Source organism: Lampetra fluviatilis, chromosome 2 (genome assembly GCF_964198595.1).
Source record: "Lampetra fluviatilis chromosome 2, kcLamFluv1.1, whole genome shotgun sequence".
In the NCBI taxonomy this organism is placed as follows: domain Eukaryota; kingdom Metazoa; phylum Chordata; class Hyperoartia; order Petromyzontiformes; family Petromyzontidae; genus Lampetra; species Lampetra fluviatilis.
In genome coordinates this window covers 14,413,439-14,429,697 of record NC_136276.1, presented here as the reverse complement: position 1 = coordinate 14,429,697, position 16,259 = coordinate 14,413,439, and the positions used below count along the sequence as shown (strand labels likewise).

At 46.6% G+C, this 16,259-nt stretch overlaps 1 protein-coding gene across 1 annotated transcript in view; it reads left to right on the top strand.

Annotated features, from left to right (window-relative positions):
* The window catches only part of LOC144943305 (cyclin-dependent kinase 6-like), a 44,091-nt gene extending 28,619 nt beyond the window's left edge, over positions 1-15,472 (top strand). The window contains exons 4-8 of the mRNA XM_078870680.1: positions 556-723; positions 10,088-10,197; positions 10,495-10,545; positions 13,743-13,878; positions 14,862-15,472. Of these exons, the coding sequence (XP_078726806.1) occupies positions 556-723; positions 10,088-10,197; positions 10,495-10,545; positions 13,743-13,878; positions 14,862-15,023 (627 nt within the window). The 3' untranslated portion in view covers positions 15,024-15,472. The remainder of the gene's footprint in view (positions 1-555; positions 724-10,087; positions 10,198-10,494; positions 10,546-13,742; positions 13,879-14,861) is intronic.
* Positions 15,473-16,259: the final 787 nt, after the last annotated feature.

Here is a 16,259-nt window from a genome sequence, read left to right as displayed (position 1 = left end):
GGCTCAGGCACATCAATCACAAAATCATCATATTTTGTGGCCATGTGCGATGCAGAATTTCTCATCATCGTGTTCCCGTTAGTATTACAATTTTTTTTCAAGATGAGCCTTGTACCACATGTCAGAATTGCCTTAGAAAAGTGCATTCATCACAAAAGCCATGGCAACATTGTTGTTGAAAATAATGTCGGTTTTGTCTAGGAAAGGAGTATAACACAAACCACTCGTGTGGCCCCTTTGGAGCTCACGTATAATCAAGACCACGTTTGGCAGAGAAAGAGCAAATTGTGCGAGGATTACTGGAAAGCATTGTCAAATGGGCACGCTACCAGCAGTGATTTCATTACATCTATAAACAGCTGTGCATGTACACTTGAAACGGAAATTCTGTATTTTCCACCATGCATGTGATACACATAGTGCGGTGCCTTCTGCCTAGAATCTTGGCGCTTCTCCATTTGATACGCGAACGCGTTTAAACTGGCGCTCGTCAACAGCTAACGCCTCCTGTCTCACCGCCATGCCGACGCGTTGTGTGTGCCCTGTGGTGGCCAGGATATGATGCACCAGCTGCTGAACGGGCTGGACTTCCTGCACACTCACCGCGTGGTGCACCGCGACCTCAAGCCCCAGAACATCCTCGTGACGAGCGACGGGCAGGTCAAGCTCGCCGACTTTGGCCTCGCGCGCATCTACAGCTTCCAGATGGCTCTTACCTCGGTGGTAAGGCAGATATGTTTGCACGTTCACTCTTTAGATATTGCAATGCTTTAAAGTGAAAGCGTCTCCTAGATAAAATGAATGGGTGATTACGGCTCATCTCCATCAGTTGATGGAAATATGTTTCTGCTACGAGTTTGAAATTTACATTAAAAACAAAATTAATGTAGCTAAAACAATGTGTATTTAAAGATGATGGTTTTAATAGTTGAGGCATCAGTTAAAAGACGCTCAAAGGCTAGTTGGCCAAAATATGGAGATCTTTCATTTTGGTGATATTTATAACTTGAGGCCGACTGATCACGTTCAGCTTTGTGAGTCCTAAGCAGTGTTATTCCAAATAGAGTGCAGCGATTCACACACTGAGCTATAAACCTAGCCGCCTGAGTCCTATTTTTGGCCACTGGTAACATCAGTGGTGAGTGTTTACTGAGCACCCCCTATTCACCAACCCACACTGCCCAACGTGGTGAAGTATGGTCAATGAACACCCATGACTGATATGGCATGGAGATGACTTAATCCAGCAATCTAACAGTGAATTTACAAAGGGCTGTAATTATATAATTACAGGACATGTATAACAGTTGTACAATTTTTGTCCTGGAGCATCTCTTTTGTTAAGCGCCCTTGTTTACATGATTTCGGTACAGCTGTTGAGATTATGTTAGGGTGATGAACCAAGAAATGGCCCGGAGCCCTTGGCGATGAGTGAATGGAGGCTTATTCACCGCCCGCTGGCACCGCGACACCTACAGATGCAAGTGGAGCTAATGGCCTCGAGCCGGCAAATTGTGCCTTGTTCGTTGACACCATAAAAGCGCCCAGATCGTTTTCTTTTTATGGCAATGGTGCATTATTTTTTGGTCCGTGCGAAAATGTAAATCTTGCCTTTTGCAAACAACACAAATTACTTGAGCTTTTAGTTTTGGGCCCAGACGCTTTCCCCGTCTCCCGTGCCAAGTCTCAAACTGTTTGCTGTGTGGTCAAAGTGTGGCTTTACGCAACGCTCGCACAGATGTATCTCCTGTTCATCAGTGCATTTCGGTCTGAGAGTTGCTATAAAATCTATCTTTGTCCAACTTGCCGTTAAAAATAATCCACCACTTTTCATTTTTAAATGTGAAAGATGCCAACAGATTTTTGTATTCTTTAAAAAGTTACGGCTCATCTCTACTTCTCAAGCTTTACCATTTTAAACCAACTGCTGGCCCCCGGGCACTGTTCGGGGGAGCACAGTAACTTAAAACCTGCAAACCTTCAGGGAAGCCAGTGATCTCGATCCACTACTCGGTGCCGCAGGTCCCATGATGAGCTCCACGAGAGATTTCTAGCATGGCTGCGCTGCAGGAATTCAGATAACTATGTGATGATCACGAGCAATGGTGTCAATTCAATGCTGTCGTTGTGAGTGTTTCCTCACCTCAATGTGCAACATTAAATTAAACATGCAGTGATGGCAGAGGGGTTAACTTGGCACTTAAATCAAGACACAAATCAGTGACTTAATAACAATGAGCTCCAGGAAGTGGTACAGTAAAGTGGGTTAATGTGCATCACATTCAACAGTAACTCAAAACAGACGGCTCGTTGAGGAAATTTATTTTTATAGCAACTAAAATATAGTGTAACGATGGAACATCTGCATTTCCAACGCACCGCTCGAGGGCACTTTGCATCTGTGAATGAGCACCAGACAGAGTGGGGTGAAGATGCAGAGCCCTTGCCGAGGCACATGACGGCGCAAAGGGGGTAGGTGCCCGGCCGGTGCTGACAATGCAGCGCTTGTGCACTGCATTACGTGCTCAGCCTTACTCTTTGGTTCTTTTGGTAAAGTCATGTAGGTGAAAAAATAAAAAATAAAAATAATCAAATTAAATCACGACGTTTCGGAAGCAACGCAAGCTTCTGTCATCATGTGGGACAACCATAGTAATAAAAACCTGATTTCTAATTTTATTCTTATTTTTTCACCTACGTGACTTTACCGAAAGAACCATAGAGTATGGATCCTTGTAGTCACGAAAACTTCAAATCTAGAATGTGCTCAGCTATGTTTGGTTTCTTTCATATATAGTAAACATTTTTAAACCAAACCTCAATCCACTGCTGGATGAAGACATCCCCAGGCTATGTTGTTAATATATTTATTTTTTACCATGCTTCACCATGCTGGTCAGTACAGGTTGTTGGTGAAAAGGGGGTTGAGGAAGGCAGGAGTGGTTCGATTGTTAGTTGCTGCCGATGTTAACCGTGGTGGGGAATTTAACTTAAGTCGTCGGGATCCTAGCGCGGGGCACTTACCACTGCGCCACTGTTTCCCTTTGAATGACAATAATGTTCCTTACTCTTTGTTCTTTCGGTAAAGTCACGTAGGTAAAAAATGAAATTAAAATTGATAAAAATAAAATAATAATTATATTAATTTTAATTTCATTTTTTACCTACGTGACTTTACCGAAAGAACTAAGAGTATGAATCCTTGCAGTCACGAAAGCTTCAAATCTAGAATTGTCCCTTGCTCGTTTTATCAAAAGAGCCTCGCCAAGTCCCAGTACTTATTTAGGGGTGGATTGCCCAGTGCCTTTGGTTAAACAACACAAACGTTCAGGCAACGAGAACATGGAAGCAAACCAGGAGATAGGCGCTTAGGGAACCTTTACATTGAAGCACCACAGACAGTACAAATGCTTGGCTTATTTGCAATAAAAGTCAAAGTCTGGTAATTATCCTTGAGGGGCATGAAAACTGTTTGGTCTAACCCAGCTGAGACCTAACCTTGCCTGAAGGCTCTTCCTGTGTGTGACGCAGGGAAGGACGGTGCGCACGTGTGTGTGTGTGTGCGTAGACCTGCCCCCCCCCCCCAGCCTGTTCACTCCGCGCTTCTCGCCCGTCCATCGCCCTTCACTTGCTGCTCATCGCTCACCTGACTCCCTTTACCTGCCACTCCTCACCTTTGTGTTGCCCTTAATCTTTTGAGTTACTCCTTGCATGTTTGTTGCTGCTTCTCTTCGCCACCCCCTCACCTCTAAATGCCTGCCGCTCTTCAATTATTATCTATTGCCTTTTTCACCTGCGGCCAATTCTCTGCTGACACTGTGTTGGCAGTCCGTTTTCCACCTGCTAAACATTGCGAGAGAATCGCGCTTGTGCTTGTTGTCATTCAGTTCCAGTTATGCACTTTTATTATTGGAGAACAGGTGCTAGACGTGGACGGTAAGTGATTAATTTGTCTTGAAGTATCCAGCATGTGCACGTCAGCAAGTTTCACAGCCAGCGCAGCACACGCTGGTCCACTGTCGTGACGATTTGGAGCCCAGGAACTTGTCCAGCCAGACGCTGTTGTGAATTGTGTTGTAGCCAAGCTGTGCCGAGGACATCTTCTGTCATCTTGGCCTTCTCAGTTAAACCTGTGTCACGTGCCAGTGTAGAGAGGAGTTGTGTGATCGTGGTGAAGGTGGATGGACTGTCAATGTTTTGATATTGAGCTGAGTAGGGGATGATCAGCTTGAGGGATTGATGTAACATATTAAAGAAAAACAATGTCTTTTCATTTTCAAGTATTCCTGTTGGATGCAGGAAAAATTTAAGCTACCAGCACAATCTGGGCAAGTTCTTATCAACGTAAAACCTAGTAAGGGCGTTATAATATTATTAGCATTTTGTGGGCCCTGCATTGATGTAATTTTTAAACATCTAAAAAACCCCAAAGTAAAACATCTGCCGACTAGCACAGCCAGTGTATGTAGCACAAAGTATCATGTGACTTGGATTGAATTCAACAGAAAAAAAATCTGAAAAACCTCCCGGTGTTTGATGTTCTTTTTATCATTTGACATTTATCGTTTAAACTATTTAAATGTTTTCATAAAATAACGTTTCTTAAATGTACGATATCGAGTTGGCAAATAATGTAAGAATCAGCCTTGGGCTCCTCCTCCACCAATCCGCACTGAGCAGCAGGTGAAGAACCAGTTGACATTAATACAGGGTGATCCATTTATAGATACTCCACTTAAATAATATGGGAAAATGAGACAGTTATAGATAGTGATTGAGGGTTGCTAAGCATGGCCTCCTGCAAGCATCACATTCTCAGTTATTAGGGTTTTTACTGTTTTTAGTGTCACGTTTTTAATTGAACCGGTGTCACGGAATTTGTATAGTTTTCTTTTGCGTCGGTGTATGCCCCACATTTTTTCCTGGAATAGACACAGTGCGTGTGTAGGGTGAGGCACAGATGTATGAATCTCCATCATTGCTACCACCTTCTATCTGTTTTTCTGTAAGATATGGAGCCATCAAATTTGCAATATTGACTCACCTGATTTAAAGCTTTCGTGACTGCAGGGATTCATATTCTTGGTTCTTTCGGTAAAGTCACGTAGAAGGGAAAAAATTAAATAATAAAAGTATAAAACAATAAAATTCTCACGACGTTTCGACTGCAACACAAGCAATCATTATCAGGTGTGAAAAACACAGCAAGAAAATTTGAAAAAAGTGCCAAAATTTGAAAAAAGTGCCACTTTTTTCAAATGCTCTTGCTGTGTTTTTCACACCTGATGATGATTGCTTGTGTTGCAGTCGAAACGTCGTGAGAATTGTATTGTTTTATATTTTTATTATTTTATTGCTTCCCTTCTACGTGACTTTACCGAAAGAACCAAGAATATTCACTCACCTGTTAAGAAAAAAGTAAGAAGTTGATTATAAAATGGTAGATTATCTATCAATGCATCACCCTAGGTAAGTGCATCGCTAACAGGTCCCGGTCGCATCCCTTGCCCTAATAGGACATTCAGGCGGGCGGCTTGGCTCCGTTAGGATTGGTGTAGAAACGACTCGCGTGGGAATCTTTTTCGACGAATAATAATGCAAGGCGCCTTCGTATTTACGGGTCGACCAATAGGACGGGACCATGCATTTACGCACTTCGGCGTACAAGTAGTCCCGGATCGCGACGCCAATTCTCATTGTGCGCCGTGAACGCCGACTGCGGCTTAGGTCCTCGTGGATACTACCAGAAGCCCGCCGCGGCATGGATGTTACCGCTACCCAGTTATCGTGTGGATGTTACCGTGTGGATGTTACCATGAGGATGTCACCGCGAGGATGTTACCGTGCACGTCGCTCGTAGGAACGTCGCAGGTGGGCGATGGAGGCTGCGGCAGTCACGTCGAAGATTTTAGCGGAAACTAATGGAAGGTGATCCCCGGAACGGCGCATCCTGAGCACGAGTTGCGATGGGGCGGAGTGGGGAGCGTTTGCGCGCCGGGCAGCCATGCCGTGCGGTACTCACGGCAATCGCGATCGGTACGCAACCAGTGAGGGGTGGCGGCGGCAGCGGCGGCAATAGTGGCGGAGGCGGTGGCGGCAGCAACAGGCGCAGGCAGAGCTCTGCCGTAGCAGACGTTTCAACGTGAAGGCTTCAATGCGTTGGCGGTGATGGAGGCGGTGGGTGCCGAGTGCGGAGCCTGCCCGGGCATGCTGCCCATGTGAGCAGCGCAGCTCCTTAGCCGGTGTCGCTGAGCGCCTCTCTGCACTTTAGAGGGAACCTTCTGTTCTACTGCATCACTGCTCGTGCGAACTCACTTTTAAGTATGGTAGGTGATCACTTCTGAATTATGGTTACATTGAGCTGCAGCTCATTCAATTTTGTGGAAAAAGTTTGCATCCTCTTGAAATAGCAAAGCGTAATCATAACAATGAAAATCATCTGTAGTTATTTAATTGTTTATTATGGGGGCACAGCCCGCTACGTTTAGCAATGTTGAATGATAATTATGTGCCTGCATGATAATTAAGATGGAACAATTTGTACAAAGAATAAGTTGCAACAGATACATACCCGATTTAGTGTGATGAATTTAAGCGAATGTATTGCTTAATCCAACATTTTCTCTTCATTCCCCAGTAATTGGTTATGAGCAAAGCCAACGTTCTCAGCGATAGTGGACAATACGTTGTTAGCACGAATAAAAATCCAGTATTCGTTGTTGCCAATATCGCTCGTGACGGCACGCGTGCTGTTCCGCCAAGCGCTGTGCGGTGTGTGCGATGCCGCGGTGCTGCGGGGTGAGGATCATGGGTCCCATTCTGGCAGCCGGAGCCGCGTGGTCCTGGCTATGAGTCATGCGCTCGAGAGCCGCTGCTCCGTTTCCGCCCTTTGAGCTGGAGCTCGCGTGGGGCCTCCATCCACGCAGCCAGCTGGTGCACGCCGGATGCGATGGTGTTTGCACAGTAAGTGGGGAGGGTGGGGGAAGAGAACAGGCGGTGATCGTACTCAGCCCCAACCCGGCTCTGCCACCCGATGCACCACTCATTGCAAAAATACGCTGCGGTTCTCTTGGCCCGGAACTGAATTATATGGAATCGAAAGAAAATACTGAGAAATGAAATGCAGAAACTGTTATTTTGAGCACAGAGGCCATTCGCCTCTCTACTCTAAAGGAGCCTGTGCTTGGTTCTTACAGTAGTGGCTTGGCAGTGATGGGGGCGTAGTTATGGGTCGTACAAAACCTATACTCGTGACTAACCCAGGATAACTGCATCAGGGGGCGGCCACTCGGTGGCATGACACGATAAGCGATGATTCATCGGGCAATATTGCTGGATTGACCGTAAAAGCCATTGATGGTACTCCTGTAGTGGTGATCTTCCTCTTGTGCAGGGAGGCATGTGTGTGCAGGCTATCTGGCAAAGCAGAGTTGCTCCAGCAGAGACATGAGGCCAATGCTCCAGATTGCACAGGGCTGAGTGGGAATTCTAGATGGTAAAGTTCATGCCGATGCGGAGGGAATGCATTGCTGCAGGCAATAGCATGTCGAGGCCTTTATCTGGAAAGCATTAACTATCTACTGAACAATGAAAAAATGATGACAATCATCATCATACAGTACAGATTGTGTATGAATCGGAGACTGCTTTTAGTGTTTATTCTGTTCACTGCTGCTTGATTGACATATCTATATTTGTGAAGGTTACATGAGGCCAAAGCTGGTGCATGATTGGCTCCTGCGGTATTGTATATATGGTCGTGCAAAAAGGTAGCGTTTAGATCCCATGCATTATAACTGCGGTCTCTAGGGAGTCCCGTTTTCTCGTTAAGACCATGCCGGGTGGGAGAGTGCTGGGGTGGCTCGTTGCCACGTTTGTGGGATTTCTGAGAAAGCCTCTTCGCTTGAAGCACTGGTGGCTGCAGAGGAACGGATTGGCTGGGGTTTGCAACGTTGTGGGTTCTGGCGTCGTGATATCGGCGCCACGAGCGAGCGTGCGTGCGTGTGAGCGTGCGATGCCGCGCGTGTTGCGACCGATTATTGTCAGGATGTTCCCTGCGAGTGGTGGCCTAGGGCTGCAGCTTCCGCCGCGGTCGACTGTGCCTCGCCCGGCCGGGGGCCACTACCGGTTTTCTTTGAAAGCGAGCGCAGCAGCAGTGACCACAGTGCAGGCGGCCTGGGGCGCGGAGCGGAGAAGCCTTCGGCATAAAGAGGGCGAATCGTGTAGCCACCGCCAAACGCCCCGTTGTTGAGCAATTTGCTTTATTAACAGCATTAATTTCAGCAGATACATTTCAACGTTCTGGCTTACAACTATGAGCTGCCTCTGTTTCAAAGTGTAAAGGGTCTAACAACTTTATTTACTTGATAGTGTTCACAAAGTCTTAATGCTTCACAGATGAGTTTTTTTTACTTTAGTGTATTGTTGAATTGCACAAATTATCTAAATGACAGTCTTCAAAAGTCAGGAGAGAAAAAAGTCCCCCTGGCAATGATGAGGCATGACAGTGTGAGTGTCACTGTGCCAGATAATGTCAAGATACTGTCACGGCTGTTGGCTTAATGGTTTTGTGAAACCTAGGATTGCAAATGCGGCTGAGTTGGCCAAGATGCGTGTCACTCACACTTCCAACAGGAAGTCCTGTGCGCCGTTTCTGAACATCGCATCCAAAAAAGAGATTAATTTCTCCTTTGGTCTGAACAGTTAAATTGGCAGCAGTATACCAGTGAGAGCACTAGGTGTGTGAGCGCATTTGAGCAAACTGTGTCCTTTGTTGCTCCGGCAGGAAATTCCCGTCAGCAATTTATTTAACACTGGATTTTGACTCGTGTGTAACTTTCACATTGTGTTTTTGTGAGCTGCCATGGGTGTTTTTCTTTTGCTCATTTAATGTTCAGAGAATGTTTATGCGGTAAACTCGTGAACTCTAGTAAAGAGAAACTATTCCAATGTCCATACTCACTTGCACACTGGTGTAAAATGTTCACATTACATTGAGTGGTGTTAATGTTTACCGTTCAGAAAATTTACTAAGAAAACCGCCAAAACCTGTTAGCAGCATCACAGAAGCTCTGCAAGTTGCTTAGCCAAGAGAAGAGCTATGCATCCATCCATTGGTTCTTTAATTTGTTACACATTAAGTAAGAAATATATTTTGAATGCATTTCTGAATCATCAAATCAGTCATCGAAGGGCAGAGGTGTGGCAATGGGAATGTGAATGGCAGCGATTGCTGCCTAGGCCCGCCATGAGAAGGCAAGCTTTTCCGATTGAGGTCAATTTTGCCGAGTCAACAGCAAGGCCGGCCGCAGGCCGCCTTGACCACCGCACAATGACACGCTTAACCCCTTATCGGCACCAGTGCCAAAGCTGCGTTTCTCGCTGTGACTCATGGGAGGATTTTGCTCAGCAACAGGCCTATTTATACCACGTAGCTTGTGGCCCTCTGCTGACTTGACATACGTACCACAAATCTGAGACTCCTCTGATTGCTTGATTTAGTTTTAAGTCAAGGGGAAGACCTAAGACCCGATGGTGGGATACTGTGGAGAACAGATCTGGGAGGTTACGTGTCTACTGTGCAGCAACTGCGGAATCTGACGGAAGGTCTAAAGCATTGCCGACGCATAGGTGGCATCAACAGTTTTGGCTCTGGTGACGTCTTGATCTTGAATACAACTATCACGATTTACCACGTTTCACTGTGGTGGGTGCAACGCACAAGATGGACAGGATGGTGGTGGTGATGGTTGTGACAGCCTGTCCTTCACCCACACCACATACATACATGGCTACATGGTAACGGGGATGTTAGTGGTATTGACAATGCAGCATGACCCCTTTTCATTGCCACACCATGTGCCCAGATGTGGCCTCCTCTTTTGGGTCTACTGATCGTGACCGTTGGGTGTTTCTAAGGCGTTAGACAATGTCTACAGGTGGACGGAGTGGACTGGCGAATGTGGAAAGCGTGGGAGGTGCTTCCCGTCCCGGCAGTGGCTGCTGTAATGTCCAAGGACTCTTATAACGGTGCATGCGTGTGTGTGCGCTTGTGTGCTTGTGTGTGCATATGCGGCATGGGCTGCAGGTGGTCACGCTGTGGTACCGCGCCCCGGAGGTCCTGCTGCAGTCGAGCTATGCCACCACCGTTGACCTGTGGAGCGTTGGCTGCATCTTTGCCGAGATGTTCAGACGCAGGTATCTTTGCCACGGGCCACCCACCTCGCCGCACATACCATAAGCACAGGCCCAGCAGGGCTGGTTATTCACATGGAGGAAGGCCCTGAACCAGTCTAAACATTGCACACCACAGATGTTAGCTGTAGCTGGCAGTCAAACTTAGGTTGTTGGGTCCATAGTGCACTAATCACTATGCCACCTCTCCCCATTAAATTATTACTTGAAAAAGTTCCACTTTTTTAACGGCTTGGACTGCAGCCTGGTTTTTCGGAGCCGAGACACTGTTTATAGTAAGTGTCTCATTTTTCTTCACAGGCCTCTCTTCTGCGGAAGCTCCGATTTTGATCAGCTGACAAAGATTTTTGAGTAAGTATTGTTTCTTTAAAGAAAAAAACACATTATTTCCACAGCATTTTGTTATTTTTCCATTGTTGCCTGGACAATACTTGAAGCAATCAACATCCATATCATTGTTCACAACCGAAGGATTGAGTGCATTCCGCACAACCGAGTCACAGCACAAGCACATGTGATGGCGCTGCCGCCACTGCGGCCATGCATGTGCGGGAGGGAAGGCAGGGATGAGGCAGGGGCAGCGAGAGCGCAGCACTGGGGAGGTGTGGCCTGGGTGGTGGTGGAAAAGTGTCCGTTGCGGGTTAACTACGCTTATCTACGAGCCCTCGCGACTTCCTGCCTTTGCAAGCGTGGAGGGGGGAGACTCACAGGTTTTGTTCTAGTTTTTATGTTTCTTTCACCTTGGACTTCCTCTCTCATGTCAACACGTTGGTACCTGTGTGCATACGCAATCCTCCGTTCCCCCACGTCAGACATGAGCAGCTCTCACATCAAGTTCAGCGTGGTCTGTTCCATTCATGAATAGAGCACTATAAAACTTCAGAAGCATTCAGGAGGAAAAAAGCCAATTGCTGGCATCTTATTAAATTCCAGCCCTTTTTTCAATCCACCAAAAGATGAAGGCATCCTCACACCGTGTCGCCCATGTTGGTTTTTTGTTATCATACTTCACCACGCTGGTCAGTGTGGTTTGGTGAAGGGGGTGGGGAAGAGATGCCAGTACCCAGTATCGGTTTTAATATCACTCATAGATTATGTTAGCCTTGGCTAGGATTTAAACTGGGGTTGTGGGGTTCATACCACGGTACACTCACCACTATACCACTGCTCCGCCTGCCATTATTTGAATCTAAATGTCTTAGGTACAAACTTAGTTTTTAAATATATATCCTCACCAGCTGCTCAATTAATAATGTAATGTTAAGCACGGGATATGTTATATTCTGTCATATAAAAGTGACGATAATGGAAGCGAGATATACTTGTGGAGATACACGTGAGTTTAATGTCACTTAACATCATCTGCCTGTGTGTGCATTCAACCAATCAGTTTCTGGATCACTGTTGTGACTTGGGAGTAAACTCTTGCTTCACATTCTTGCTGCCCGATAATTCCCTCTAAACGGGACGCGCCTTCCTCGGGAGAGATTAACGGCTCCATTACTGCTTTACGGGTGTCCACGAGTGGAGGTGGGGTCCAGCAGATTGAGCTTCATTTCCGCAGCTTCCTCCCGCTTGTGACCTGTGAGCGAGGTGTGCCCCACTAATGGGACCGGCCCTGATTGGTCAACGTGTGGAAGCCCATGAACCAATTGCAGAGTTGACCGCTTGCCTGCGAGAGTTCTGGGAAATGCACACGCGGGGCGAGTGGGGGTATGAGGTTAGAGGTTGTGACCTTTGCTCCTTTCCTGGGTTGTTTAACTGGCCCTTTCCTGCCCCAGCTGATGAGTGCAAAACTGTTGGACAAGCAACTTCCATTATAAACTTAAAATAGAAACCACGACCTGACTCATGTGGCCTAAACCACCCTGGGGGCATTTGCAGCATCCATCCCATTTGACAAGTAGGATTCGATCGTGACAAGCCCAGTTGCCAAAAATGATAATGTTTCTGGAATTGTTTTGACAACGGAAATGCCTTGAGTTATTGTGTTGGTTTCAACCATGCACTTCACCCACTGCTTCACTTCTCCACACCGGAGCACAGGAAGCAATGTGGTGCCTGAGTAGCACAGGCACCATGCGTGTTCCACTTGAATGCGAATGCATGTATAAAGTCGAGCAGCTCTCCCCAAAAAGCGTCAATGCGCATTCATCTTCTTGCAACGTGCATTTTAACTGGAAATGAAAACACAGCAGCAGAATGTGAATTGTGTTCTGTGCAGCTTGGTAAGGGATTGCAATTTATGAAGGTGAACTGTCGTGTCGTATTTGTGCATCATTTCAAAATACATCAACTCAAGTACAGTATCTGAAACGTAAGCAGGTGAATGAACAGCCAGCAAATGTGTCCACTTTGACACCATTTCAAAGGGGTATCATTGGAATGTAAATGACTACTTCTCCACATCGCGAGCCAAGTCAATGGAATTTAAAAGGACCCATAGAAGTGGCTGTTACTAGTAGGAACTTCCTGGTTACACCAGCCCACAGGGGATTATTGTGTCCGTCGTGCAGGGAGGGGCTGGATGGGGAGGGAGGGGCTGGGTGGGGAGGGGCTGGATGGGGAGGGAGGGGCTGGGTGGGGAGGGGAGGGTGGGGAGCGAGGGGCTGGGTGGGGAGGGTGGGGAGGGGCTGGGTGGGGAGGTTGGGGAGGGGCTGGGTGGGGAGGTTGGGGAGGGGCTGGGTGGGGGGTGGGAGGGAGGGGTGGGGCTGGGAGGGGAGGGGCAGGTCACCCCGTGGTGCCCTTATACAACTCAACGTTTAACCTACTCACGCCGGCTTGTGCCTGCCCTCACAGTCGGCCATATTTGCGGAATACACCACGCCGCCGTTGACCCTGGCCATTGACCGAGCAACCCAAAGTTCCTACCAGCTCTCTCCGCGGGAATATGTTAATTGGAAGAAAAGCAACGGTCATGGCATTGGCAGAGAAGAACAGGACGCCGTGCGTGTCCCTGTGCTCTTTGAGATGAATCACTGTCACTCTGTGACAGGATATGTGACATCATACCAATTGTATCTTCCCAGCTAGAGTATGCTGCATATTTACCTCCATCGCCTATTCTCTTCCCTCCCCTACTCTTTCCTCACCCTCTAGTTATCCTCTACCATGATCACCCATTCCTCATCCCTTGAACGCCCCTATCCACCGAAATAATTTATTTATTTATACCGTTTTTTTATAATTATGTTAAAGTTACTCTATAAATATAAAATAAGCTTAGATGCCCCTTTGTCTCTGACTACTTATTCAAGCAACATAAGAGGCTGGTGCTGCTGACGCACATGCAGACACTGATGCTAATGCCGATGATGCTGATAGTCACGTTGAAAATGTATGCTGATGATGCTTATGGAAAGGCTGTTGCTGCAGGTGGTCATGTTGAAATGTTACGCTTAGGCAGATTGTGACACAAATAATTGACGTTGATTATGATGCTGATTGGAATGATGACGCTGATTGGTGATGGTGCTGACGCCGATGCTGATGGCAATGTTGAAAATGTGTTCCGACATTAATGCTGCTGCCGCTTCCATGGTGTGCAGTCTACTGGGCCTGCCAAACCGGGACGACTGGCCGCAGGACGTGTCGCTGCCGTACACTTCCTTTGCCTACCGCCCCCCACAGGCACTCAAAAACGTTGTGCCAGAGATGGGCCCATTGGGGGAGGAGCTGCTGCTGGTGAGAGGGGCTTGTTCTACCCCGGCGGCGCAACATATTCCCACTTCCCGTCACAGCGCCAGCACTTCCGTTTAGCACATCCAGCACTAAGATAACAACAGTAGAACTAGCGTAATTTTACGTTTTATTTTATGCCATCTTTCATGATCTGTGCAGAAAACCAGCGCCTACGTGTATACACGTCCTTGTTCTTGTTGTATTTTTGTACAATGACGGTTTGCTTAGTGTTACCCAGTGTTTCAAGTTTTAAGTTTAATTTCTTAAACCAGGTGAGATCTTAAGAGACCAAGAGAAGTATAATTTGTGAGAGTGACTTGGTGCACGAGACTGTCACTAATTTGTAGGAAATTATAGAACTTGTCAAATTTGGACCCTCACACTTGCAAGTCTTCCTGTGCTAGTGGTGCACTTTTAATCTTCGATGTCTTTGTAGATCTGTGGTCTCCTCATCCGTAGTTTTTATATGGCTTCATGAAACATGTCCATATCTCCCATATTGTGGAATACCTGAAATACTTCTGAAAGTTGAGTTGGCCCAAAGATTATCAAGCCATACTTGCCAGGAAATAGAACATTTTTAAACACTTGTTCCTTTATTTTGTAGCCTTTAGTGATTCAACCCTCCAGAGTTCTGATTAATTGAAACAGGGTCACAATTAAATTAACAATTCTTTGGGCAAATGTTTATTGTCACATTTGTTCCTCGTTTTTTTGGTCTCATTTGGACAGTTTTAATTGTCCCATTAGCCTAAAACTAACAGCATGTAAATCGCATGTATTTTGCAATCATTGTAAATAATAAATTCTCACATCAACGATTCCATCCGTGTATGCTAAACGTCAGAATTGTTACATGCCTCCTATTTTTATTTAGCACTCTCACAAACGTTTCACTTGGTATCGCAACACCATCGCTGACCGCAATGACCGCATCTCATCTATCTCTCTCTCTCTCTCCCCTTTGTGCGCCATGCTTCCTGTAGAAATTGCTCACCTTCAACCCGAGCAAGCGCATCTCTGCGTTGAGCGCTCTCCAGCAGCCGTACTTCTCCGATGCAGGCGAGGCTGAGTGCGAGGGCGCTCACCTCCCGGCCCCTCCGCTGCGCCGTGCCGAGCGGCAGGCGGAGAATGCGCCGCCCTCCTGAACCTCGCACCCCTCCCGACCCGCGGTAGGGGACGGGAGTGTGAAGGGTGCGTGCAGGTGAGCCAGTGGGCTGGGGAGGTTTTGGTGCGGGGTGGGGGGAGGGCATGAGCTGCTCGCCTGCCAGCTGCGGTGGTCGTGTCATGTGGAGCTGGCAGAGGCTGTGGGGACGTCAGCGCTGCTGTTTCAAAAGCAAAACTCAAGAGGAGAAGGACCACCCCTCTGGATGAATCGTCCTCTACAGGGAGCCATCATCACCTTGGCTGGCGAGGACTGCACGAGCAGCCATGGAAGAGCAGCGACCTCTGCTGGGAGTTTGATGGAAGCGTCGGTGATGGCGATAACTATAATTAGAACGACTTAAATTCACACAAAGTTTGTGCAAATTCAGATCAACGATTTTTGGGTTTAGATCGCGTTATTTATAAATGTGTTGTAACCCTCCACCACCCGACACGGCCAATCAGTAAAAAAAGTGTCACGTTGACAAAAGACAAATAGTTCACTGCTTTAGCCCACCGGTGTGTTGAAGCGTGAAACCACAACATTTACAATTTGAGTACGACGTTTCGCTGGTAATTGCATCCAGCATCATCGGGCAATTCGCCAGAATGGTGAGGCTCTGCTGTGTCTCCCGTTCTTATATAGAGCAGCAGCAGGGTGACGTCATCATTAACTCATTAACTCATCAGGTGCAAAGATTTGAGGGGGGGGGTTATTGTAATTATATACTTGATTAGTAATAAGGCTATTGTTACGATGCGAGTTGTAGATTAGTAATCATTTGGAATGTGTTCTATTGTGATTATGCTACATTAATAATCAGTTAGTGCTTGTTTCCCTTATAAGGAATTGTAATGCATCTTATTTAATAATACGCTTCCAGGCCGCACTAAGCCTGTAGCTGTCTGAGCGATTAAAGTTATTTCTGTTTCTCTCAATCTCAATGGATTCTCTAATTAGTCTTTGCCAGTAGTAACTAGTTTTACACAACACTTCAACGTTGTCAAAATCAATTGAGTGTCCCTGTTGACAAGCATGTTTTGCCACTGCCGACAGTTGTGTTTGCGATAGTTTAATATTTCTCTGGTGTTCTTTTAGTCTTACACTAACGTTACGCCCTGTCTGTCCAATATAGCATCTGCCACATACACAATTAATCCGATATACACCTTGAAGTGTTGTGTAAAACTAGTTACTACTGGCAAAGACTAATTAGAGAATCCATTGAGATTGAGAG